Genomic DNA, 26,723 nt, shown 5'->3' with positions numbered 1-26,723 from the left:
AGTGTCATTGAACAAAACTGTAGACCCTATTTATGATAGAAACCAAACCAGAGGGTGCAGCAGCACCCTCGGTTCCAGCACCTCTGGACATAAGCAAATATCCATAAATAGTTTTCCAAAGTGCAGGACATAGGCTAGTGATATATACATTCCTAGATCCAGTGTCTTTAACTTGCAAGCGCATATATTACAAAAATCTATAATAATAATAATGGGATATGAATTGCTTGAGACTGATCTGGGGAAGGTCTTAGACCAAAGGGTTAACACTGCAAGAATTATCAGGGAGTGAAATGCAGCCCCATTCCCAAGGGATACATTTTTCCGTTTCACCGACTCTTTCCGTTTGTTATCTTTGTGCCCTCGCCTAGGAAGTCCTGGAGATGATCGCATTAGTCAGACCTCAGAATTCCTAACTGGCATGGTAGGGCATGTGCTGTCCAGATGTGAGCAGCTCCATACTCTTAAAGTGCTGTTGGGACCAGTAGCCTTTTGGTGGTGCAGATGTGATAAGGAGCCTTCAATCACTGCACAAGACTAATAGCATGTGTTTTGATTTGAGAGGGTTTTTTTTTTTTAAAGCAAATACAGCATATGAAGCTATTCATGTTTCTCTAACACCTGTGAATTATATGTGTAGACATACATATTTCCTTTTTGCTAATGATGCAGGTATTGGAAATGGTGAGGAGGCTGTTTTGCCAAAGTGGCTTGCATTCCCTACATTGATACTCCTGTATATGCATGACTATCTCCTGAAACTGTACTTGTCTTAACGTGGTCTAATTTGCAAGGTGTGGCTAACTTGCTAAAACAACAAAAATGACATATATATTTTTTCTTGAACAATCTTTAATATTTTAACAGGAAGAATAGAGGTACCAAACAGAAGCAGCTCATTCCTAAGGTAAATTTATTGGCACATTACAAGATGTCTTGGATTTTGCAAGTAATGAATATGCACTGTGCGTCAGGAAAGAATGTTCTAGAACAGGGGTTCCCAAACTGGGGGGGCATGAAGAAATTCCGGGGGGGAGGCACGAGGCGACCCATCCATCTGTCCCTCTCTTCCCCCCCATCAAGTGTTGCTCCCCCGCTCAGTTCCTTTTTTGTTGTTGTTGTTGTTGCTGCTCAACAAGTTTTTTTGGGGGGGCGGAGGCCTGAGGGTTTTTCAAAAATCAGAAAGGGGGGTGTGATGCTGAAAAGTTTGCAAACCACTATTCTAGAATATAGAGGCATCTCCAGTCTCCCCTTGACATTCAAAAGAGGAGTTTGCTTTGTAGATATAGTTTGATCTTTTTATCTGAAGAGAGGCACAAATATTTCTTGAATTTTCTTTCTGTAAAGCAACGTGCATGTAACTGCAAGGCTTATGGACTATCTAAATATATGAAGAAAGCACATTTCAGTGTTCCTAGAACAATCTGAGGTAAACCTACTGAATTGTAAAGGTTTGTAGAGGTTGAACAGAGTTCATGGGATGATCTGTGGCTCAGCTGGGCAGTGGAGACTACTTGTGGATGGAACATACTTATATTGAGATACGGGACATGTATAGAACCTCTCACTAGCTCACAAGGGGCAGAAGTATCAGGTGGGAGGCCGTTTGTTTTCCTTTCCTGTCTTTGAAGAGGAAATGGTTTCGGTATTTAGAAGAGGATGATTTAAGTTTAAAATAAATGTCATGAGACTCACCGGGGGCTTCAAACATTTTCCATCTAACAAGTGTGATCACGATTTAAATAGATGTAAATTGTCTGAGTGAAAACAGCAAATCTCCTCGTTCTAGAACTTGCTGGACTCCAAGTCACTGAAGCTTATAGTGAGCATGACTCTGCATGATCGGACGACAAAATCCCTCTTACACCTGCACAAAAAGAAGAAACCACCTAGCATAAGTGCACAGTTCCAGGTAAACGAGTATCTGAACTGCAGATATGTAAATTTTTCCACCTCTGCAGAGAATCAGAAACCACAACTATGGCATAGAGCATGCAGGGAGCGCACACCACCGAGGAAGAGATCTGACTTCTGGGCAGGCTCGCAATCGGGGGGAGGGGGTGCGGGTGCGCAAAGGGAGCAACTGCCCCTGGGCCTGGTGACTCAAAAGGGCCTGGGAATGCTGGCTGCTGCTGCCATGCTGCCTGAGTCTTGCTCAGTGCACTCCAGAGCCCTGGGCTGTGTGATTCTGGGGGTGCTGAGAACAGAACAGTCAGGCTCACACTTTGGGCTGGTTTCCTGAGGCCCTGCCTCTTCTGGGAGTGTGCAGCCGGCCCTTCTCTCCACCTTTCCCAGGAGCCCTGCGAGTTTGTCAGCCCCCCTTGCTTCTGGGTTATTTCCTAAATCTATTTGCAAGTTCTTTATATAGATGGTCGCCTAATTCTTGTAGCCCCTATGCAATCTCCTTATGGTCTGTCTTGTCACCAAAAAAATAGGCCCCTATGGCAGTCAGCACCCCAGGGTAGGCAGTGATAGATCAGTAATTGGCTACACAAACTCCTGGTTCTTGCCATTGTTGCAATATCACCAGGAATTAAAAGTGAAAGTGTCCTTGCTGTTCCTAGCCGAGAAAGGGAAAAACTTAACATAAGAGATGAAATGGTGTCACATAAAGCCTCCAATAGATCAATTGTGGTTTGACTAGTCATCAGACCGGAGGACACTTGTACTCAGAGGAGGAAGGTCTGCTCTTGGCAAAACACCCTCCTCCTCCTCCCAACACACATGGTGGACTAAGGACCATTGCGCCAAGCAGAATGACCTCATTTGACAGCATCTCACCAGGCATCATGCACTGGTGTTCCCAGAGGTGTCTGGGCAGTGCCAGATAGGATCAATGTGGGCACCCCTTTGCACGTTGATGGAGAGTTTGAGAGCGCAGTGTGCATGTTTTTTTGTTTTTTTGGGGGGTGGGGGTGGGGGTTGGTCCGTTCTGGCAACGTGGCTGAAAACCTTCAAAATAGTGAAATTCAAACAATGAGTGTATTGAATATCTTGTTGCAGAACTCCCTTAATAAACTACTGGAGACACTGGGGAAAGCTGAGCCATTTTTCATCCGCTGCATCCGCTCCAATGCCGAGAAGGTAGGTCACTCTGCCTTCCAGAGCTAAACTGTCCGATTACTGGATATGCAGATAGGGCATCCCTAGCAATGTACAGTTGTCAACATGTTAATTTTAGTTTGCATTAAGGCAGCTTACAGTTGGCATGTGTAAACGCAAACTGTGCATTCTTGTATACTTGATAAAAAATAATGCTTAGCCCTATCTTTGTTTTTTGGAGAGAACGTAATGAAAGCAAGGCAGTCTTGTGTGTTGTGGGGAAGGATTAGGGAGCATTGGTGGAGTGTGGGTATTATTTTTTATTGCAGCTTGTTCATTTATACACTGTTGACGCCAGACCTTGGAGAAAGGGCATCATATACTGCAGATAGATAACATACTTATTTAGTCCAAACACTATTGTGCAGTTCCCAGGAAGCAGCTCTGCCCCAAGAACTACTGTTAGAGAAATTAAGGCAGAGAGCAAATTTTTTCGTGCTTCCTCAAAGAACCTGCACCACAAAATTAACAACATACAGTAGAACCTCTGAGTTATGAATGCCAGTGTTACAAACTCTGGTCAATTACATACCTCATTTGGAACCGTATACAATCAGACAGCAGCAGAGGCCCCAAAAAAAGGCAAATACAGTGCAGAACTGTGTTAAATGTAAACTGCTAAAAATAAAGGGATAGTTTTAAAAAATTGACAAAAATAAGGAAACTGTCTCTGTGCTTGTTTCATTTAAATTAAGATGGTTAAAGTTAAAAGCAGCATTTTTCTTCTGCATAGTAAAGTTTCAAAGCTGTTCAAAGTCAATGTTCAGTTGCAAACTTTTAAAAGAACAATATTTTGGTTCAGAGTTACAACTGACCTCCATTCCTCATGTGTTCGTAACTCTGAGGTTCTACTGTAACATTTCTTTACCGATTCTATACCACTCGCATTCTAAAAAGAACTTAAAGACTATAACAGTGCAATTTTTTGACTCCTGCCCTGACAATACTGTCTCCAGCTGTGTGGATCTGGAGGGAAGAAATATAAATACTTTGGGTGAGTAGGAGAAAAGGAGCCACTGACAGAAAATCAGTGTAAATTCTCAGTAAGAGATCTTGTCTAAGTGTAAATTGTGCCTTAGGTTTAGATGTCTCTTTCCCTTTGTCTCTTTCAGAAGGAGTTATTGTTTGATGAGGGATTGGTGTTGCAGCAGTTGAGATATACTGGCATGTTAGAGACCGTGCGGATCCGAAGATCTGGTTACAGTGCCAAATACACATTCCAGGTACTTGGAGTGCCGTGGGAGTAGACGAGTATGATTTGGAAAGCATCTGCTTCCATAGAAAACACACGTCACGTGTGAGATGCAGAGCTATCTTTAGCTGGTGTGCATCTGTTAGGTGTGCTGCTGACGACCACTTGGACTCTGTTTGTTACTGTACTAGGAAATATCTGCTTAATCTAGCTCTGAAACCTCAATGAAATGCTATATAGAAGCATATTTCATTAGCCTAGATAGGTCCTGTGTATGCTGACCAAGGCACAATCTGAACTGCTGGGAGTATTATCTATGCTTTTCTGTTTATTGTATGAATCGTAATGTATCAGCTATATATATGTCAATAGGCCGTTCCCATTATAAAGTTGTATACTTTTCCCTGGACATGGCCGATATACTTAAGCATCCATAAATGAGGCATTAACTTTAATGAGAAATTGGAAGGAGCCACCATTTTACAGGTTAAAAAATGTTAATACAGTTTTGGAATATTGATATGAGACATATTAGTACTTCCTGAAATTAAGCTAAGTTATTTGGGCTGAAACAATTTGAAAGCTAGAGCTAGTTAGAACTCCTGAATTGTCTGCTAACTCTGGTCTCTCTCACCGTCTCTTTTTCCTGCTCAGGAGTTCCTAGACCAGTTTCAAGTGTTACTACCCCAACATGCCAAATCCTCGAAGGAGGAGATCTCTGCTTACCTGAATAAACTGAAACTGGACAAAAACAACTACCAAATAGGGAAGACCAAGGTCTGTGAAATGTCTTCCACCTCAGGCCCTGAAAGAAATGCTAATGTGATTAGTCTGCACATCTTGCTGGGGAATCCCAACATATATTTGAACTTTTCTTGATAGGAAAACAAACCATTTAAAAAGTTTGGCTCTTATATTCTCCAGAATCTTTCAGTTGTTTGTAGATTAAAACAGCTAAGGGCAGCATATTGTACTTGTTACACTTGTGACATCTTTATGCTATAAAGACATTGGCTTGGCAAACAGAGGATACCACTGGGCTTTTATTGCAAAGGTCAGTGCTTACATTTAGAAAGAGATTTTTGCTGCCTTCAGAGAAGTGTGCGTTGGAGTCTGAACGTGAGGATTTAGTTAATAAAACAGAACTTAAAGTAGACTTTTGGGAGAGAGAATTCATGAAATTGGGATTTACAGGTGAAGCAGATTCCCAGGCCTATGTGAGACAAAACTGTGGCTAACTATGCTCAATTTAAAGTGTAGTATCCCTGGGATGTATCCTTCTAAGAGACGGCTCAGTCTCGTACTGACTAATGCTCCTGTGACCTTCTTGTTTTACTGGCCAGGTGTTCATGAAGGAGGCAGAACGACAGGTGCTGCAGGACACACTACATAAAGAAGTGATTAGGAAGATTGTTCTCCTTCAGAGCTGGATCCGGATGGTTTTGGAAAGGAGACACTTTCTCAGAATGCGGCAGGCAGCCATTACCCTTCAGGTAGGTGCGACTTGATTTTAGGGAGAGCTGCTAATCTCCACTGGAAACATGGCTGTGACTGTCTCTGACCAGAGAAATTTTGCTCTTAGACTTGTTGGCGTTCGTACCAAAGTAGGAGGGCTTCGGAGAGGACTAAGGCTGCCATTTACATTCAGTCAGCATGGCGAGGATATAAGGAGAGAGAATCCTACCATCAGCGGAGGAAGAGAATTTCCCTTGTGCAGGCTTTTGTCCGGGGGTACCTACAGCGCAAGAGGTAAAGGAGAGGAGTGCTATGGTTCAATCAGGCCTAAATTCAGACACTGCCCAGGCTGTTTCAGAGCTAGTTTGCTGTGGTTGCCCAAATTAATTCTTCATTCTGGTCCATTGGCTCTTAATCTGATCAGTGTCCCTTAAGAAAGAAAAGTAAAAACTGCACGCGGCAGATTTAAACTGGGGATGACAGCCCAGGTACCTCGTATTTGGGTTAAACCAGTGTGCCCAAGCAGGCTACCATGGCAGCTTGACTGGAGTACAGTATCGTTACTGTACAGCCACAGCGTACGGAGGCCCCGAGCAGCCATGCTGAGACTTCAAAATTGAGGATACAGGGCATCCCTGCTATCAGTCGCCCCTGCTATCAGTAGGATGGTACACATCCATTCCGCACTATAGTCATTGACTCTTGTAGGAACGGAGGCGTTATAAGTCTTCCCATTCCCCACTATGAAGTTGCACAAAAAAAACCTCCCCCAATTTGTGCAAATGAAAGTCGGCCATGGGGAAAAAAATTCCTGGCTTTAAGTTGTTTCACTGTACGTCCACGTTTTTTGGAACGTATTCTGGACTCATAGCAAGGCTGACGTGTACCTGCGAATTGTACTCTGTGAGCCCTGTTTAACCCACAGCCATGCTTCTTGCCCGCTTCTGGGTTAAGCCTTTACCCACCCTGTCTTTAATGTGTTTGAATCTAGATTTCAACAAATGATTGCGGAAAAGCAACAGGAAATGCAACAAGCTCAAGAGGAAGAGGATCGTACGAGCCATGAAGATGGCAGTGAACTGGCATTGGAGCAGTTGGCTATTATACCTGAAATGCAGCCAGATCAAGATGCTGAACAGATGGCAGCTGGAGTAGCTCAATCTCAAAATGCTCAAGATGAAAACCGGAACCAAGCTACTGAAAAGGCCATTTCTTCTCCGAAGAGCATAGCAGATGGCCAGGAGAAAGTCACAAGCAGTCGGGAGAAACGGGAATCTCGCCGGCAAAGGGGTCTGGAACATAATAATTTACAGAATAAGCACATCCTGTTTCCCCTAGAGGAGCCGGCTTTCGTATGTCATGAAGAAGAATCTTCTGCTGAAGAGGTTCCAGAAACAGTCCAAGAGCCAAACAAGTTCACTGCCGAAGACACAGTCCTTCCAAAAAGTACAGAGGAAGAGAGAATCCCAGTAGAAGAAGAAAAAACCATTTCAGACACGCAGGTCCCAAATGAAACACCTGACAGTGTTTCCTTTCCCAATCAGTCAAATGAAACCAAACAGGAAATAGTAGATGATAAGGACATTGATAAACTGAACATTGAAGAGAACCAAAAGAAGCAATTAAAAGTCAGTCAGAGCTTTACCTGTTCTCAAAGGCCATCCGACCTTGCGCTGAACATTAAAAATAATCTTTCTGCCACCAGAAGCTTTCAAAGCGCAGATGAGCATTACAAAGATAAAAATAAACACCGAATCACCAAGGTGGACAAAGATCTGGACAGCCCCACCGCTTTCCAGATCCAGAGGTATCTGGATGACCCGGACAAACTGAGGGACAAGCGGGAGAAATGGAAAGGAAAGAGACAGTCAGAGGCTAATCAGAATGATATGCTGAGCCAGTCTTTGGATGAAAGAAACCGGTCTGATCAATCTCTTCAGACCTTACTAGAGTAAGAGCAGCTTTTCCAATGGTTTGATGATTCTGTAGTCAGTAGCCGCTTTAGAGAAATACATTATCAATACCCTGAGCCTTTATTTTAAATATTTTTGTGGCAGACTGTGCACCTGTCCTAGCCTGGGCTAAAGAGATTCTGTGTGTGCTTAAAAATTCTTGGATTGTCAGGCCCTGATCCTGATTGTAGGGGTCAGGGCCTTATAGTCCAGGATTTAAGGTCTGTGTGTGTAAAACCTTCTTATGCTCCCTTGAAACTGAGGACCAGGCCGTACCTACTGTCTGCGTATCTCAAAGAACGTCGTTTGCTATGCCACCTGATAAAATGTTGCTTGAAAATGGCCAGTTTCTTTGGCTCCCCCAGCATTTTCTCCTCGTTTATAGTAGACAAAATTTAAAGAAAAGAACGTTTTATTTTTAAATTCAAACATATTGGAAGAATGGCGGAGTACAGTAATATGTGTCCATTAAAATTCTCCTACACACGTTAAAAATCAACACGGGAGTTTTGTTTTTGTTTTTGATTTAAACCCCAAACAGTTTAAATCTGAAGGATTTCTGAGTATAGGTTTTAACTATTTTATGGGAAGTAAGATAATTTGTCCCAAACTATATGACAATATGAACTTTGAGCCTTGAAACAGAAAATCTGTTTTTTTCAATGCAGAATAATACTCTTGTAATCTTACAGAAAGAAGGGGACCGCTTCTTCTCTGGATGACATCGCTAACCTTGCTCAGTCTGTCGCCATGATTCAGGTATTCGCCTTCTTCAGAAGTGTGTTTCTATTTGCCTTAATTGCCTTAACAGGAGTGTGAAGCATAGGATTTTGTGTATATTTGAACTGTTGTGTATACTATAAATGGAAGTTAAATCAAGCCAAAGGTTGACTTAAAACAGGGGTGGGGCAAGTGAGCCTCCGGCCCACAGACCAATCAAGACCTGGGGATGGGGGAGTGCTCAGTCTCCTCCCTCCGCAGGCAGTTCTCTCTAGGAGGCAGGGGGCCAAAGACTTCACATGCTCCCCTGCCCTATGCCAATCAGAGTCTGTGGGCAGGGGAGCATCAAAGTGTCCTGGCTCCGCTTCTTCCACCTGAGGCCCCCGCCCCTTCTGGGGCAGCCTGGGGCCACTTCAAAAATTTGTGATGTGCGGTCCTCCCCCCCCTTCTAAAATTATTGCCCACCCTTGACCTAAAGGTTCATGTAATATATTAAAGGTTCCATTTGCCAACTATGTGGCAATTTGTGCATTGCATTTTATATACTGTCACAAATGAACTCCGAAATGAGGCATTATATTAATAGGGCATCAACTCACCAAATGAAGTATCTACAAACTGAGTGAAGCGGATTCTTTCGAATGTTGTACAAAAACAGAACCTGGTAGATTTCTTAACATCAATTTCAAAGACGTGAACTAGCACTTTCTTCATGGACTGGATTTTAAAGATTGTTCTGTTTCTTTAATATTTTGCAGCCATCGCTAGAAACAGTGGAGGTGGAGAAGACGAACAAGAAACAGATTGTGCAAAAGAAGTCCAGTGAACCGTTATCGCCCTTGGATTTGGGTGTCTCAACGCAGACACCTAGCCAGACAATCGATGTCAAGTATGTGTTCTCTGTGTGTCTATGGGATTGATTTCAGCCAAATGAACCAAGGAATGGGCTCTTTCCATAGCATACCCTTTTATGCCCAAGTATTGCACATATCTCTGTGTGTTTGTAGGGTTATGGGATGAGGAAAAATGTTTTTTCAGCCAATTGGCAAGACTGTGTTCATGCCAGACCTGAATTGTGTTGTTTGTGCATTCATTGGAGATTTGGTCTAGCACTAGATTTTTGGGATAATAATCTATCCTCTCTAACCTCAGAGGATCGAACAAGAAGCAATGGACTTAAATTGCAGCGAGGAAGGTTTAAGCTGGACATAAGGAAAATCTTCCTAATGTCCAGGGTAGTTAAGCACTGGAATAAATTGCCTAGGGAGGTTGTGGAATCTCCATCATTGGAGACATTTAAGAGCAGGTTAGACAAACATCTGTCAGGGATGGTCTAGATTGTTCTTGGTCCTGCCATGAGTGCAGGGGACTGGACTTGATGGCCTCTTGAGGTTCCTTTTGGTTCTATGAATACATCTATAACTTATTTAATGTTTGACCTTTCTCTTAAATCCAGCCTGTGTTTATATTAAACAAGCTTCCATTACAGTCCTGTAAAAGGAACATGTAACTTGTTTTTACCTTCAGATCCACATATAAAAGTCCTCTACGCCGGCTGCTGGGAAAGAAACCAGAGAAGAAATATGCTAAAGAGAGTCCTGATGTAATGGAGGAAGGAGAAAATCTCGCTCTTCTATCATGTATTCTGTTTACAGAAGCAGTGGAGTCACAAAAATTATCAGAAGGTGAGTTGACTTGGCTGAACTAGAGCCAAGAATGTGCAAGCAATTTAAATTTAAAAAAAGGGGGTATTGAATGTAGAACCTCCACAGCATCAGAGCCACAATGAACAGCTTTAAACTTGTCCTTTTCCATTTACCAGTGGTGCCGAAGGATGGCACTTACCCTCGTGTGTACAGTGAAATTAAGATTCTGCGACTATTAGAAATGTTCTGTGATCAAAGTTATCGTTGTTTTTCAAAATCATCAAATTATATCTGACCAAAGCAAAAATTTAGATTCTGTTTGGCTTCCCATTGAGGCAATATTTTTGAAGACGCCTTCGAAGTTTACTAAATAAGGTGTATGTTCCTATGCAAAAAGGAAGCAATCTCTGCAGAGTTGCAGAGAGAGCTTGTCCTAGAGGGTTCTTCTCGTGCATGATCTTAGTCTTAATGGTAATATTGGCTAGATTTTCTCACCAAAGTTATAAATACGGAAACAGTAATTCTGGCTTTAAGTGTGGTTGTCATATCCAAATGCAAAGTGTGTTTATTTAGAATAGTGAATAAAATTTGTATATTTTAAGATCTGAAGATGGATATATCTAAAACTCACTCTGGATGGATATTTCATCAGTATATTCTTCACAGACATTCCCATAAGATGCAATTGGACATGTCCAGAATGGCATTAGAAACTTCTGTCTAGGAGTGGTTTCTTTGTAATTTTAATAGTAATAAAGACCCAGATTTGATGTTGATTACAAAGGTAACACTGCCAGGCTAGAATCTTGTCTCATCTTGGAATCTTGTCTCATCTTGGAATCTAAAGAAACATCTCCAGAAACTTCATTTCCAGAGTGCTTTAAAAATTGTACCTTATCCTAAAAGTTTGTGCAGAACATCTGTTTACTTTCCATATTTCTTGTGATATGGATTTGGACTCAGCCTTGTGTTTACTGGACATGGCTATGAAATGAATTCTTTAAAAGCAACTGCTATGATTATAAAATACAGTTGTGACCCTTTTCATGTTGTTGGCGCTATGCTTTACACTGTGCAGCACAAGGAGGCGGAGGGAAGAAAAATTGCAAAATTCTATCTTCCTGCCTAGAATATATTCTGATTATTTTTCCCAGCCCCGAGTCGCCCACAGGCAGGAGAGCGACATGTGAAAGAAACTAGCAAAGGGAAAAGAAACCGCACTATTAAAATCAGCAAGATTTCCAAAGTGTCTGAAAAGTGGCCAGCATCTGTGTTCCGTGAGATTACAAATGCCAATGAGCTGAAATACCTCGATGAGTTCCTTCTGAACAAGGTGAGATACAGTGAAATAGAGTGCAAGGCAAATCTCTAGTGGAGGACCAATTATCTGATATGGGTGCGACTCACTCCATTTTTATTTTTTGTCAGCTAATATAAATATTTGTCATCTGAAGAAGTGGGTGGTGCCACGAAAGTTCAGGATACTATTTATATATTTTTGTTAGTCCCTAAGGTGCTACAGGACTGTCGAAGCAAAAGATTTCTCAGTGTTTAGGCGGCTAACAAACAGCTTTATGTATCAATAAGGCGCTCAGTGAGCCAAACGTGACCCCGGCAGAACCGGGCCCAGTAAGGCTGTCCAATACAAATCAATCCTAGTATTTTATACTCTTAACCAAACAAGTCTGATGTCAGGACATCCATTTACAGAAATCATCAATTAAACTCAAAAGAGAAGACTGTTATCAGGAAGAAGAAACAGGTATCCGGGAGTGAGAGCTCCAGCTCAAAACAGCTCAATTAACATATTCCAGTAGCTCATCCTTCTGGCCTTTCTCACATCAGTGAAGGAGAGTTCACTCTCTAGTGTACATGCAGAAGCAAGAAACTTAAATGGCTTCTGTTATACGAAATGGCTTCTAGCTAAATATGAAATGGCTTCCACAAGGACCATTGTAGTTTTTAAAGATTTTTAATTACAGACTAACATGGCTACCCCTCTGAGGTAAATTGGAGTGGAAGCATTTCATGATTTTTATTTTGTTGTATATTTTCTCACCTTTTAAGATGCTTTTATGCCCAGACTTCCAAGGAAGGTCTGTTTAGAACTGTTATATGGATGAATCTGGGATTATTTTATTTGATACATTTCTGTAGCATGGGTGTGGGGCAGATGGGAGCCATTTTAAAAGCTGGCTCTCTGCATGTACCTGCACCCCTATACCCGCCTCTCCTTCCCACCTCCATGCTGCTGCCTCTGTATGAGAGGCAGCTGTTTGGGTCGGGGCAGGCGGGAACTGGTGCATGTAGGAAGCAGACTGCTCCCTTCCCCTGTGTATAATTGCTGAAAAATTCAGCAGTTACATGTTTACTTGAATAAATTAATTTAAACATCCCTGCCATAAGCAGACTGGGTGCAGAACTGGGACCTTAGCTGTATCCTTCAAAATAGGGTTGCTCTTGTCATGACTTGCCACTGGATCTTTTTTGGTTTTCTCAAAATGTAAATCTGAAACTGGGATCTTGAACAAAAGCGAAAAGTGCAAGTGCTGAGTAGAAATGTCAGATTGTTTTGAATGAATGTTGTTGCCACTCCTATCTAAGTGGAGGTGCCCAGCTCACCTTGTGAGGGATTGAAAAGTTTACCCTCCCAGGCATCAGCTTCAGTGATGATTTAAGGGGAGGAGGAAGGTGATATAGTAACGTAACACAAACTGGATTTTTTTTCACAGTCCAGATGTTTCTTTTCCTTTCCATGGCAAGTCACCTTCGTTCTTGTATGCAGGTGTAACTGCCACCAGGCAGATTTGAACCTGGGCCCTCTGGAGCTTAGTCTAGGAGCCGCCACAGCTTGAGCCATAAAGCCAACTGGCTCTCAGTTTAGGCGGTAAAGCTCCTTTGTTCTTATCTCTCGCAGTGCGTGGTCTAAGGACTGTGGCTGCAGGAATTCTATCCTTTAGCCCTTTCCTCCCAGTGAACCACATTAAGTGTGTGGGTTACACAGGCAGTAAGATGATGATAACAAGAATGTATGGGTAACAGGAGTACATTCATTGGAAAAGGAGGCAGACTGACAAGTATTATCTTTCCATGTGTGACAGATGCCTTTAGTGTTCTCAGGAAATCTCATTTTGGATAATTGGAAGCTTCAGGCATTTCTGATCCAAAAGGGTTAGCATAAATTTAGTACAGCCTGATGTTCTCTCCTTAAATATGTTTGTGACAAGTATCGTTGCCTTTCAGATAAATGACTTGAACTCCCAGAAGTCTGCTATTGAATGTTTATTTTTTGAAGCCACAGAAAAGTTTCGAGGAACTATCAAAACAATGTATTCTGTTCCTGTAAGTAATATACCTTGTTAGCTCCAAAACCGGATGTGACTATCACACTAATTGATTTTGCAAAGAGCTGGAGTTAAGCATTTAAAATGAATGTTCTAGCTTAACTTGTTTGTGTTCTCCTTAGTTTTTTGGCATCTAAGCAGGAATTTCTAACAGTGATTTAACCATCTGCATATTTTGTTAGTCTTTAAGGTACTGCCAGATTTTGTTGTTTTTTAAGTGATTTAATATTTCAGTCTTTTTTTATTTTAGTGACAAAATTAGGACACAAATGTTAGATTTTGCAAACTTTTGCTTGTTCTTTCTTTCCCTTTCTCGTCACCTCTCTGGCCACTGGTTACAGTGCTGCAGCAAAGACAGCTGGACTATACTGTTGTCAGCTTGTTCATGTTGCTGCACTAGTTACCCAGTGGGTGACCATTACAAATTAGCCTGCAACGTTTCAGCATTAAAGTTCGTGGCTGAAAAAAAAAAAAAAAAAAAGAATGATGTGCTTTATGACACTGTTCATATTTGAATAATGCCTTTACTTCCACCAGAATGGGCAAATCCATGTCGGCTATAAAGATCTGATGGAAAACTATCAGCTCCTAGTGGTAAATCTGGCGAAAGAGAGAGAAGAGAAAGACGTCAAGCTGGTTTTAAATCTCTTCCAGTCCCTTCTCGATGAGTTTTCCCGAGGATATGCAAGAAGAGAAGAGTCAGAGCAGCACAAGGTATAGTACTTCCTTCCCACTAGTCATGTGGTGATTGAAAAAGTGGTGTTAGAACCACGTTTTTTCCCTAAAGTCGTCCTCATAAAGAGCCCGTGTTACTTTCCCACAGAGGTGTCCTTTTTTGAAACTTTTTCCACTTATTAATCCTGAATCCACCATAGGAATGTGAGAGGTTAACCATTACCTGGTGTGGACTGGAGCAGCACCCCACTTGCTGCAGGCAGGTGACTCATGGGGGCCCTGCCATGGACGGGGGGTGCTCTGATGTCCAGAGCAGCCTTTGTCCGCGGGAAGCCCCGCAGGCAGGGACTGCTCCAGCCGGGTTGGAGCAGCCCCTGTCTGTTGCGGGGACGGGGGAGAGGGTCACTGCAGCCCAGTGGGACTGGATCAGCCTGCCCCTCTTTAGTTGGTTAATTGCTTAAATATAATGTTTTAACCAGGGTTAACAGGAATATTCATCCCTAATCCTGCATGTGTTAATCGGTTCTTACAAACTTTTGGCAATTTATTTGAAGGCACTTCTCATATTTAGGCATTTTTTTCAAGATACTGGAAATACTAAGATCAAGCTGGGAAGAATTTTGACTAAACCTCCAAAGTTCTTGGTAGGGTTCCACAATTCCGGTGCTTTATCACTAGGCAGTGACAGCCCCCCCAGATTCAGATGGTTTGAGCCAGCAATGGGCAACCTAGATTAGTGAGCGGGCCGCATGAGTGGCCTTCCTTCATCTCAGTGGGCCGCAGGATGGTTGAAACCAAGACAGTCTTCCAGGAGAAGGTAGTTTTTGCTAATGCTGCGGAGGGTGTGGATGGAACCCTAATAATGCTTTGATTAGACACAGAGGGAATGCGTGGTGCACACAGCCAGAGTTGTGTGCAGTCAACGCACACCTCGCTTTGAGCCTTTGCTGTACGCTCATGTCGCTTTAGTAATTCCGGTAGTGGGGAAAGCTACACTGATGGAAACCAGCAGCATCTGGCAACCCTGTGCATGGACAACAGTAAACAAAATGTCTTGTAAGCCACACACACAATCCCAATGGTCGCAGGTGGCCTCAGGGCCACAGGTTGTGCCCCTGCTGGTTTGAGCTCTGAGAAGAACCTTCTCCAGCAGCGTTAAGTTAGCAGATGTAGGCTGCAGTGTGAACCCTCAAATGACGCAAAGGTTGAGTGGGGGCTATCAGATTGTGAGAGATAGGGGATAGGAAATCGTTGGCGTGCACAGATTAATATACCTTTGTGTATTCCATTGCAGCAAAGCAAAGCCCAGAAGAAGAAACGAAAACAAGAGCGCCTAGTGAGTATTTATTATGGTAACGCATGAAATCCCCAGCCAGGGTGGACTAGGTGCCGCGGGATCCTCCTGTCTCAAAAAGCTGCTTAAACTAACGGGGCTTCTTGGTTTGCATACCAAACTAACGTCATCACTGCATCCTGTAGCTTTGGGACTGTCGTCTCCCATAGCAGCGAGGCGTGCAGAACGATTCCTATGGTGTACTAGGGATTTCCAGAATCATTTTAAAAACGAAGACCAAAAAAATATTATTTACTTATTGTTTTTTGGCTGAATGACCAGCCCTAGAAACACGATGACCGATTTAACTCCCCCCAGACACGTGCAGAGTAATTCATGCTGGAAGGAACCATTGAAACTCCCATTAGTTGTTGGGCTCTGAATGCCAAGTAATCTCTCAGGGCAAAGCTCAAGGTATTGTTGTGGCTGGCTCCATGAAAATATTTGTACTGTGGACACTGGGGGCTTAAGGGAGCAGCTGCATTAAAGGATAGAGAAAAATACCACATCAAAAATTAATGGCAATTCATCGCTTTATAGATTCAGTTCCCTCCCCTCAGAAATTACATGGAAGAAATATGAAAGGTCAAAGGAAGTACGTCAAGAATGATTTGAGCATTTGAGAGGATTCTTGAAAGAGCAGGGCTGTTTCTTTTGGAAAGCAGAGGTGTCCTTGGAGATTGCTCTAGCCCAGCGTGGGGAATCTAAGGCCCAGGGGCTGGATGCAACCCTCAGCTTGCTTGGATCCAGCCCCTGAGTCTTGAAGCTCTTCCCCCGCCTCCAGCCTTGTGCAGGTGATCCAGCCCCTCCTCCCCATGCTGCCTCACCACAGGGCTGAAGCACACAAAATGTAGGCTGGGCCTCTCCAGGCTCTGGTGTGTGAGGGGAATGGGGGAAGTGTCTTTCTGCTTCTCAGTCAAAGGCCACGTCCGTGAGGGGTTTATTTCTGTTTCTCATTCTCACTTGTGTGCAGCCCCCAACTGATTTTTTTTCTGTGGGACAGCGGGCCACAACCCCAAAAAAGATTTCCCACCCATGCTCTAGCCTGACCGGGTTCTGTTTATTCCTCTCCCTTCAAGCAAAGAGCATGCCGTAAAACTGCAAGGCTGTGATTTTAAAATAGTGTATAATTACACCATGCAGTTTGCAGGGATGGGCTGTTATTGAGCCAAATATCTTAGTGCGATTCATAAAGGATTAAACACTTCATATAACTACCACAGGGAGGATATACATTAAGGGCTGTGGATGCCTGTTTGCAAAGCATAAGCTGATTGCTTTTGGGGTTCAAGCAGAACTGCGCAATTAGGTGTCGGCGCAAGTATTCATCCCATGTGCCAAAGTCCTAGCATAGGCTTCTGGATTAGATGAATCACTGGTCTGTCTTCTTGTGCAGCCCGGTGTGTACATAATTGCATACAACTTCCCTCACATGGGCACCTTTTAAGGACACCCTGGTTTTTGAAAGGAGGAAATTGTTGTTTAAGGGGGAGGGGTGAACTGCATCAGATGGGTGGCTGGGGTAAAGTCACTGTCTAATGAATGTCTAAATTATGAAATGGACCAACACTGATTCTATTGGGTTAGAGCAGGGCAGGCCTATTGAAATGGCTCACGGTAGCGGCACTACCCTGGCAGGGGCCGGAGCCACAAGCCTTTTAAATAGCTGCAACAACCCCGGACGGCTTCCAGACAACGTGGTAGTGGCGGGGCCGGGAGCTGCGAGTCCTTTGCTGTATTTTTACTTCAAAGCCTCCGGTCCCAGACAACTCTAGGGGAAGACTAGTCCCCAGGCCCCGCCCCTTCCAGGGGTTGGAGCTGGCCCATGCCCATGTACCAAAATTCATTAAGTGGCTCCCCCCCCCTGTGAAAATTATTGCTCACCTGTGGGTTAGAGCAATGGTTTTCAGCCAGGGATATGCAGAATCCTTCTAGGGGATACCTCTGTTCATCTAGCTATTTGCCCAGTTTACAATAGGTGACACACAAAGTCAGTCCAAAAGAAAATTTCATATAGATAGTGAGTTGTTTATACTGCTGTGTACATACAGTACCCTGAAATGTAAGTACAGTAAAACTCCGATAGTCCGGCATCCAGCTGTTCGGCACTCCCGATACTCTGGCATCAAAATGCCAAGTGCTCCTGACCAGCTGATTAAAAAGCCTGCTGCTCAGCACGCGTGTTGGATGTAACCAGAGGGAGCAGAAGGTTGAGGGGGGGGGGAGTGGGACACGTGCTGGCTGTAACCAGACGGCGCATAAGGTTGGGGGGCGGGGAGTGGGATCGTGTTACAGTATGAAGAAGAGCGTTTTGCTTCAGCAAAGGGGAGGGGAGAGGGAGAAGGATCAGGTTACAGCATGGAAGAGACTCGAAGAGGAAAGGGGAGGGCAGAGGGATCATAGAATCATAGAATACTAGGACTGGAAGGGACCTCGAGAGGTCATCGAGTCCAGTCCCCTGCCCCATGGCAGGACCAAGGGAGATTGTGTCCTGGCCAGCTGTTAAGCCGTGCACCACCTAGGTCCAAAAGGTGTCAGATTATTGGAAGTCTACAGTATAGTATTTGTATTCCAATTGATTGATTTTATAATTATATGGTAAAAATTAGAAAGCTATTTTTCAGTAATAGTGTGCTGTGGCAATTTCGTACTTGCATCTGATTTGTAAGCAAGCACTTTTTAAGTGAGATGAAACTTGGAGTACCCATGGCAAATCCAGGGGTACGGTACCTTTCCTCCTGCAAAGGGTACAGTAGTCTTGAAAAGTTGAGAGCCACTGGGGTAGCAGGAAGTCTGGGTTCTGGTTTAAGGCTGTCCAGTTGTGACTGTGGACAAGAGACGGAAAAGTAAGGGGGGGCCACAGCTCAGGTTGTTGCTAAAGAAAATGAACAAAGGGAGCCGTTAACTTCTCCCTTCCCCCCACCCAGATTGAGGAGCGCAATGGTCATGTGTTTACCAGCTGCCAAGTGAGCATCCGGCAGTCATGTGAACAGTGTTCATCCTACATCTGGCCTATGGAGAAGGCCTGTCTTTGCAGTAGTAAGTGGAAATGGCTCATTCTTGCCACTTAGTTTTTTAAAATTGCAGATTCCTTGTGACTTAGCCTTGCTGAGGGTGGGATCTGGGCTGAGAGCACTTTACAACGGGTGATGGCTGGGCTGTTAAGACCTTGCAAGTGAGAACTAGGCATGTTAAATATCGGTTAATTCAAGAGTCGAGTAACCTCATGAATTCTTATCGGTTACTGGACTACTCTGTAGTCCCCGGGGTGGGGCCAGTAGCCCAGGCACTACAGCCTCGCCCCTGAGGAGCCCCCTGCCACTCCATGCTGCTTCCTCTGTATCAGGGGCAGCAGCATGGGGTGCCAGGTGGGAGCTGACCCACATGGGGAGCCCGTTTAAAACCCAGCTCCCCTTGCGGATGGGCTGCCTGCCACCCCATGCTGCTTCCTGCCCACCCAGCTCCTAATACGCTTTTAATTCAGAGCTGCAGCAGGGGTAGGTCCCAGACCCGCCACAAGGCAGGACCGAGCCAGGCTGCTGGCCAGCCTGCTGAAAAATGTACTGGGAGAATGGGGGAAATGCGTGTAGTCTATAGCACTAACCTATAAGCATTTGCTTATCTATTACTCGACTATACTATTACATACCTAGGGAGGACATGTTGCCGTGGGGATGCATGTGTGAGCCGGCTGGCACAGGTGCTAAGTAGGCTTCTGAAAATTCCTGCCAGCCACTTCACTCAAAGCAACTGCATATCCCTTTCCAGGATGGGGTAAAATGCCCGCTTGGTAACTTGAAGTGGCCTGTCTCAGCTGGAGCAGTCCTACATCTGAGAAGCTTTTTCCATCTCCCAGGCACAGGGTAATTTGTGTTTTGGGGAAAACTCCAGAACGCAGCTTTTTCCGACAATAGAAAGGCCAACAGCAAAGGGGAAATAGGAAACTTCGCATTTGAGTCTGCTTTGATCTGTTAGTAACAGTCCATCTCCTCTGTAGTTTGCAAGCTGATTTGCCATAAGAAGTGCATGTCCAAAACTCAGAGTTGCTGCACATCGCCCTGTGGAAAGAAGGTAAGAGAAGTCCTGCCCTCCGTGCCTGTGTGGGATGCGTTAGACCAGCTGTTAGGCAGTGCTGGCCCAATTGTACCAACAACTGAAAATCTTGCCCAGTGCCACAGCCCTGGGGCCATTCTCACCAGCGGGCATCATGTGACCGAAAGTAACATGCATGGCATGACGGAGTCACTAGTTCAATGCTTTGGAACGCTCTGTATGAAGCCAGACAGGACAGGGTAGGGTGGTATTCTGTCCAGAGCTAGGAGCCTCTTCTGTGATGGCCTTCCTGGGTCTGACCCTAGAGCGTTCAGCATTCCATACACTGCCCCTTGGTGGGTGCAGTTGAACAGGACCTCTGGGGAAGCCAGGAGATCCTGTATCCCCACTCTATAGTCAGCCATGACCCTAAACCAGCAGGTAAAACTGAAGTTTATTAGTGGACGGGAACACAGCTTGTTAGCCCAGAAAGCAAGAACTTACAGCAAAGTCTGACTGAGTCAGATGCCCTAGACTCCCATTGCCCCTTTTTCGGGTCTTTGCCTCACTTCCTGAGGAAAATGTCACCTAGTGGCCTCCCCCTCCTGGTTCTCGGGTTACAAAGGGATGTAACCTGAGCAGCTGGAGCCACCTCACCTGCTCCGGAGTCTCAGCAAAAGTTACACACCTTTATCGCCGCCAACACCCAAGCACTGGTGCAGTACACGGGGAAACTGAGGCACATACCATGTTCATGCAAAACAGTCAAGGCTCATGTACAACGCAACAAGGAAGGGGAAAAAAACCACTTTGTCATGCGGCATAAAGCATTCAGCTTTCATTTAGAAGTAGCAGAAGGTCCTAAGTGAAATGAGGTTTTGTAGCCTGGAAACGGGAATCCGCGTGACTCTTGAACTACATCAATTCCAGGATGACCAAGATGCAGAGCCCCGTCACTTCGGAGTGTGTGTGAGTTCCTTAACGAGCGATAAGAACACAGTCCCCGTTGTCATGGAGAAACTGCTTGAGTATGTGGAGATGCATGGCCTGTACACTGAAGGAATCTATAGGAAATCGGGGTCAGCAAATCGCATGAGGGAGTTGAAACAGTTGCTGCAGACGGGTATGTCTAAATAATGCTTTCTACCTTTCCTGCTTCCCAGCAGTGAATTCAGCAGTCTCAGCTATTCTGAGAGCATCTGTAAGACTCTATTTCTTACCGGAAAAACTGCTCTGCACTAACTTGTGCAGTACGGAGCCTGCGTTACTGATTGGCTTGCTAATCTTTTCATGCTCATAAATACGTATCTTCAGGACCCATTTTGAGTAGCCACTTGGGCTTCCTGGGAGTAAATACACGACTACTTGAATTCTTTGTAGGCCCCCTTCTGTGGGAGCGGATTGTCTGCATCAAAAGAATCAGATGGGCTACATCTTGTAACTGTCGTTTCAGATCCAAATTCAGTGAAACTCGAGAATTATCCCATTCACACCATCACTGGCATCCTGAAGCAATGGCTACGGGAGCTACCCGACCCACTCATGACTTTTGCACAGTACAGCGACTTTCTCCGAGCAGTAGGTGGGTTTTCTCGATTTGTAGAGCAACAGGCATGTGTGTTTGTCCTCTATCTTGAAGAACGGTTTAGTGCCCCGGCACTAATTGCGTTTGTGATATGGCCTCTTTTTAGTCATTTCTCCAGCCGTTACTCTAAAATTTGTTCTAGGCAACAAAAATTTTGGGGTTTTCTGATATCAGGGTTCTTACCTCATTTTTCAGAACAGCAGCATCTGTAAGGACACTGTCCTTTCTTGGGGGGAAAACAAGTTGGAGCATTCAGTGCAAAAAATGTGAACAGCCTGGATGGAGTCTGTTATTCCTTGCATTTGTCACTCTGTCCTTACCATGCTATTACGAGCGTGTGAAAAGTGGGAAACCAACCCGGTCTGCTGTGTGCTGTTGTGTCTTACTGTAATGAAGTGACAGCCCTGGCTTCTGAAGTATTGAGCCTCGTGAGAGGCATATAAGTTCGGAGGTGGCTTTAGCTTAAGGTCCCCAAACCTCTCTAAGAGCATTCAGATGTCCAGGTGTTAATTGACTGGTGCTTTTGAACTGCTGTGAGCTCCTGAGTATCTTGAGATCTTGTGCTTGTTGTTTCTTGTGCAGAGCTACCCGAAAAGCAGGAGCAACTTGTTGCCATTTACACTGTCCTTGAACAACTTCCACAAGCCAATCACAACACCCTGGAGCGACTCATCTTTCATCTTGTCAAGTAATGGTCTCTCCTTTCCTTTGGATTTTATCTGTGCTGGGTCCATTCTCCCTCTGCTGTTGCTTTCAAATTACTGTTAAAGCCGCGTAACCCAGAAATAAGTCTATTCAACGTGTGGAATTTTGAATTTGTTATGGAAGCTTTCTGACAGCCCAACCCTTGTTGGGATCTAAGTGGGGATTTCACTGCATTGACATTACAAGGGTGAGAATTTAGGGTTGGCACCTAGGAAATGACCACCTAGGAAGGAACACTGCAGAAAGGAATCTAGGGGTCATAGTGGACCACAAGCTAAATAAGAGTCAACAGTGTGATACTGTTTCAAAAATAGCAAATGCTATTCTGGGAGGCATTAGCAAGAGTGTTGTAAGTAAGACACGAAAAGTCATTCTCCTGCTCTACTTTGTGTTGATTAGGCCTCAACTAGAGTTCTGTGTCCAGTTCTGGGTGCCACATTTCAGGAAAAATGTGGACAAATTGGAGAAAATCCAAAGAGCCACAAAAATTATTAAAAGTCTAGAAAACATCACCTATGAGGGAGGACTGAAAGAATGTGGTTTGTTTAGTCTGCAAAAGAGAAGACAGAGGGGGACATAACAGCTTTCTTGTATTTAATAGGTTATTAATGAAGGGGAGGGGGGAAAATATTCTCCTTAACCTCTGATTATAGGACAAGCAGCAACGGATTTAAATTGCAGCAAGGGCGGTTTAGGTTGGACATCAGGAATAATTTCCTGTCACGGGGGTTCAGCACTGGGATAAATTGCCGAGGGAGGTTGTGGAATCTCCATCACTGGAAATTTTTAAGAGCAGGTTAGACACACCCCTGTCAGGGATGGTCTAGATCATGGCTACTCAACACGCAGTCTATGGGTCGCATGTGGCTCATGGCTTGTTTGTTTGCGGCCCTCAGTGCCGTTTGGGTTTATGCAGGGCTCAACACGTGGCCTGCGGGTCAGCAATGTACATGGCCTCCACTGGGAACACGCTCCACAACAGCTAGGCATCTCCCAGGCGGGGTGAGCATTGAAAGACACAAGCGGACGGGCTGGCTGGAACAGTAGGGTACAGGGTGTCAGCATTTCTAGCCCCAGGGGAGGAGGTACTAGGAGCACCGGGGGATTGTGAGAAGTGCTGGCTGCTTAGCCTTGTGGGCAGAACCTGAGAGGTGCTAACTGGCTCTCACTGGCCACGTTTGGGTCCAGCGCCACAGCTTAAGGCTTAATCTTTGTATTCATGCCTGTCAGTGTAAAAGAAGCTATTTGCATATATTTGCATGTATATGCAACTACACTTAAGTTGCTGCCCTTGGCATGTGCTGGGAGTATCATTGTGGCCCCCGGGGCTTCCAAAGTTGAGTAGCCCTGGTCTAGATGGTGCTTGGTCCTGCCGTGAGGGCAGGGGACTGGACTTGATGATCTCTAGAGGTCCTTCCCAGTTCTGTGATTCTCTGATCTCTCTTTGTTTCCCCTCTTTCCTGCCAACTGATCTAATTGTATCAGGTGAGCCAAGCAGTGTTAGCTCAGAGAGGATCCTCTTAATTTGTGTGGTGGGGTAGCAGCACCCCGCACTGCTGAGAGCGGCAGCGTGGCCCTCTTGGGAGAGAGCCCACTGCCACGGTGTCTCTGCCAGGCATGCTCCCTGGCAGCGGGGCTGGATCCAGTGGGCGCTCAGACACAGGGAGAAGGCCAGGCACCACACGCACTGACGCAGATCGCCTGGCACCGGCCGATAAAGCGGAAGGGATTGGGACCAGGAGCGGAGGGGGCGGAACAACCCACCAGACAAGTAGGGCCAGCGACATGATTTATTTGCATATTCATCATTTGCTTAATGAATATGCAAATAAGTGTTACCAGTCCTCCAAAAGCTTGTGAATGGGTTTACTGGTCCCCAGTATCAAAAAGATTGGGATCCACTGTTCTAGTGGAAGGGATCTGCCTTCAGGTGAGGCCCTAAGTAGAAACCTGAAAATAGAGTGATAACCTGACTCACAAGAGATGGCAAAGAGTGGCTGGTCAAGGCCCATCTGGGCTACTTCCATCTGTGTGGATTCATGTTCTTTTTCATGCAACAAGAGGTTAAATTCACTTCTTTTAAAAAAAAGTTTTCCTAACCCTCTCACACTCAAGCCTCCCCTAGGGCTGCCTGCTGAGATGCTAGCAAAGTCTGATCGGATTGTTTGTTTTCTAAGAGTTGACTAAGAAATGTTCCTGTTGTTCCAAATGTTGACTTTCAGAGTGGCTTTAGTAGAAGACATCAACCGCATGTCACCCAATGCTCTGGCCATTGTCTTTGCTCCGTGTCTCCTGCGCTGCCCTGATAATTCTGACCCACTGACCAGCATGAAGGACGTCTCAAAGACAACCGTGTAAGTGTCAGCATTCGGTTTGCTACAGAAGTCTGCTTGGGGTGAAATTGTTCTTCCAGCCAAGGCGTGTCTCTGGTGCTGTCATGTGCGCCTTGTCTAGCTCTTGCAGTTTGATCCATGTTAGAAATATCCAATGTACAGCCGGTCCCCGAGTTACGAATGCATTGCCTTACAACCAACCTCCCATTAGCCCCATTACAGCCTGTCCCCGACTTACGAACGCACCATCCGCATTTATGAACAGCACGGCCATATTTAAAAGCACGTATTCCCAACTTACGAACAAATCGAATTACGAGATACATAACCTGTTTGTAAATCGGGGACCGGCTGTAATATTTGTTTGAGCCCTGGTTTGTGGAATAGGCTGGAGCACTGAGTGCAGAGTTAGAAGTTAGCAGGTCCTGAGTTCTAATCTTGGCTCTGCTTCTGATTTCTGTGGCCTTGGTATAACAGACCCAAGGTATTTAGGGCCTTCCTGTAGTTTTATTAATAATTAAGAGTCTTAACAGTTCTGAATTCAAATGGATAGAAAATGTTATGCATTTGATTCCTTTATTTGTTTTGAAAGCAGGGTTTGGGTAGACAGTGGGAGATATGCGCCACATGATGGTAGAAATCTATTTGTGTAAAATAAAAATCACAATTGGGCCGAATAGTAGCACATTCATGTATGAACAGCAGTCCTGTAGTGGTACTGAGAACCATTACTTACATGGAGAGGGCACAGAAATTAAACACTTTCACTTGCTTACTTGGGAGCCCTTCAGCCTTGCCCTCTGATCCTGTCTCCTTGATTTAAGAGTTGTGCCCATATCCTCTTTGTGCTAATCGCTAGCTCCTCAGTTTCTCTAGCTCTCTGTGCTTATCCCCACCTGTGCTCTATTGCTGGCCGCAAATATGCCTCTGTCATTTTTAATAAAGGGCCAGAGCAGAAATGGAAGACGTGTTTGAAACCTAATAAAGCGGTGGCTCTTTTCCAACTTCTGATTCAGTTTGCTCTTCCTGTGGGGCTGGAAAAGTGGAGAAGGGCAGTTGCGGGAACGTTCTATGCCCACCAGTGTCTGTGCCGGAGCAGGGAGAGGACAGCAGGTAGAGGAAATAGAAACAGTTAGCAGTGTGGGTGATGCTTGATCACTTACCTTTGTTGCATGGAGACACAGTGTGCGAAGTTCTGGTTATCCGAGTAAGAACATGCATCATCTGTAGCACTGCTTTTGGTTGCATCCAGTCCTGCTTGTCTGTGTAGACCCTTCATCCTGCGCTCATCCAGCACTATCCTCTAAAGAAAGTGCCACTGGAGACTTTGGTTTGAGAGGGGGCCATCTACACCCGTGTAGAAAATCCCTGAGCTAGGTGTATTCACTGGCAGTGTGCTGAAGATCTGTCTGTGTGTTGGTGATACATCCCATCCTCATGGTTGTACACAAGCATATGTGGGTATTCAGGTAGCAGGTTGCTGATCAAACTCTTGCACTTTTGAACAGGTGCGTGGAAATGCTAATAAAGGAGCAGATGAGAAAATATAAGTTAAAAATGGATGAAATTAACCAGCTGGAAGTAGCTGAGAGCATTGCTTTCCGTCGACTTTCTTTGCTCCGGCAGAACATGGTAAGTGCCGCATCCCAAAAGGGCTGTCTAGCACAATGTTTCTTAAACTTTTTATGACGGAGGAACACCAAACAATAATTTTTTTATGAGGAACACCAAGGATTTTTGGTTGAGCCAAAAAAAAAAAAAAGGATGGGGGGGGGGGTGTAAGGGTTGGGTGGCAGGGAGGAGTTATTGAGCCAAAAAAAAAGGGGGTGCCTCCCCTTTAAGAGCGGCCATTTTGAATTCTGTTCTCCATGGCACACCGGTGTGCTGCGGAACACAGTTTAAGAAACGCTAGTCTAGCAGATTCCTAGGAGTGGGGGAAACCCACTGTAGCCTCACCCTTCCAGCCTGCTCAGCTTGTCAAAGACCAAGTACTGGTTACTGACCCTGAATTACAATGAAAAGGGAGCTGGCCCAGCCTAGTGTTGCACTGGGAACTAGACCTCTGCGTTGTGGAAGTCTGAGTTTGAATGAGCTTAGTGTGCTGAGGAGGGAGCATTGCTGAATGATGTAAGTACAGAGTAGGGATGTTAAATATTGGTTAATTGAATAGTCAATTAACCTCATGAATTCTTATTAGTCGACTATTCTATAGTCCCTGGGAGTAGGGCCAGCAGCCAGTGTGCTCCAGCCCCACTCCTGAGGAGCCCCCTGCCACGCTATGCTGCTGCCTCTGTATCAGAAGCAGCAGCGTGGGGTGCCAGGCGGGAGCTAGCCCACAAGGGGAGCCAGTTTAAAAACCAGCTCCCCTCATGGACCAGCTGCCTGTCACCCTGTGCTGCTGCTTCTGATACAGAGGTGCAGCAGCACAGGATGGCAGCAGCCACTGTCTAGGGGAAGGGCTGAGCTCCTGGACCTGGCACAAAACAGAACTGAACCGGGCTGCCTGCCTGCCTGGCTCCTAACGCTCTTTAAATGCATTGCCATAGCAGGGGTAGGTCCTGTTCCCGGTGGGAGCCAGGACTGAGCTGGGCTGCTGGCCACCCTGCTAAAAAATTTACTGGCAGGTGCATGGGGGGGAACTGGTGTGGT

The 26,723-nt window shown here is 45.0% G+C and overlaps 1 protein-coding gene across 5 annotated transcripts in view; it reads left to right on the top strand.

Moving 5' to 3' along the window:
* MYO9B (myosin IXB) overlaps positions 1-26,723 on the top strand; it is an 88,661-nt gene that overhangs the window by 56,227 nt on the left and 5,711 nt on the right. For all 5 annotated transcript variants that reach the window (XM_075902964.1, XM_075902962.1, XM_075902963.1 and 2 more), the window contains 22 exons: positions 868-907; positions 1,790-1,912; positions 3,004-3,084; positions 4,215-4,325; positions 4,949-5,071; positions 5,638-5,787; positions 5,877-6,043; positions 6,741-7,700; positions 8,394-8,460; positions 9,180-9,310; positions 9,949-10,106; positions 11,222-11,400; positions 13,311-13,409; positions 13,949-14,125; positions 15,381-15,422; positions 18,347-18,458; positions 19,417-19,490; positions 20,382-20,574; positions 20,905-21,033; positions 21,619-21,724; positions 23,964-24,095; positions 25,583-25,706. In XM_075902964.1, coding sequence (XP_075759079.1) covers positions 868-907; positions 1,790-1,912; positions 3,004-3,084; positions 4,215-4,325; positions 4,949-5,071; positions 5,638-5,787; positions 5,877-6,043; positions 6,741-7,700; positions 8,394-8,460; positions 9,180-9,310; positions 9,949-10,106; positions 11,222-11,400; positions 13,311-13,409; positions 13,949-14,125; positions 15,381-15,422; positions 18,347-18,458; positions 19,417-19,490; positions 20,382-20,574; positions 20,905-21,033; positions 21,619-21,724; positions 23,964-24,095; positions 25,583-25,706 — 3,478 coding nt within the window. The remainder of the gene's footprint in view (positions 1-867; positions 908-1,789; positions 1,913-3,003; positions 3,085-4,214; positions 4,326-4,948; positions 5,072-5,637; positions 5,788-5,876; positions 6,044-6,740; positions 7,701-8,393; positions 8,461-9,179; positions 9,311-9,948; positions 10,107-11,221; positions 11,401-13,310; positions 13,410-13,948; positions 14,126-15,380; positions 15,423-18,346; positions 18,459-19,416; positions 19,491-20,381; positions 20,575-20,904; positions 21,034-21,618; positions 21,725-23,963; positions 24,096-25,582; positions 25,707-26,723) is intronic.

The sequence above is a fragment of the Pelodiscus sinensis genome, chromosome 19 (assembly GCF_049634645.1).
Source record: "Pelodiscus sinensis isolate JC-2024 chromosome 19, ASM4963464v1, whole genome shotgun sequence".
NCBI classification, from domain to species: Eukaryota; Metazoa; Chordata; order Testudines; family Trionychidae; genus Pelodiscus; species Pelodiscus sinensis.
This window is presented reverse-complemented; position numbering and strand designations above follow the sequence as displayed.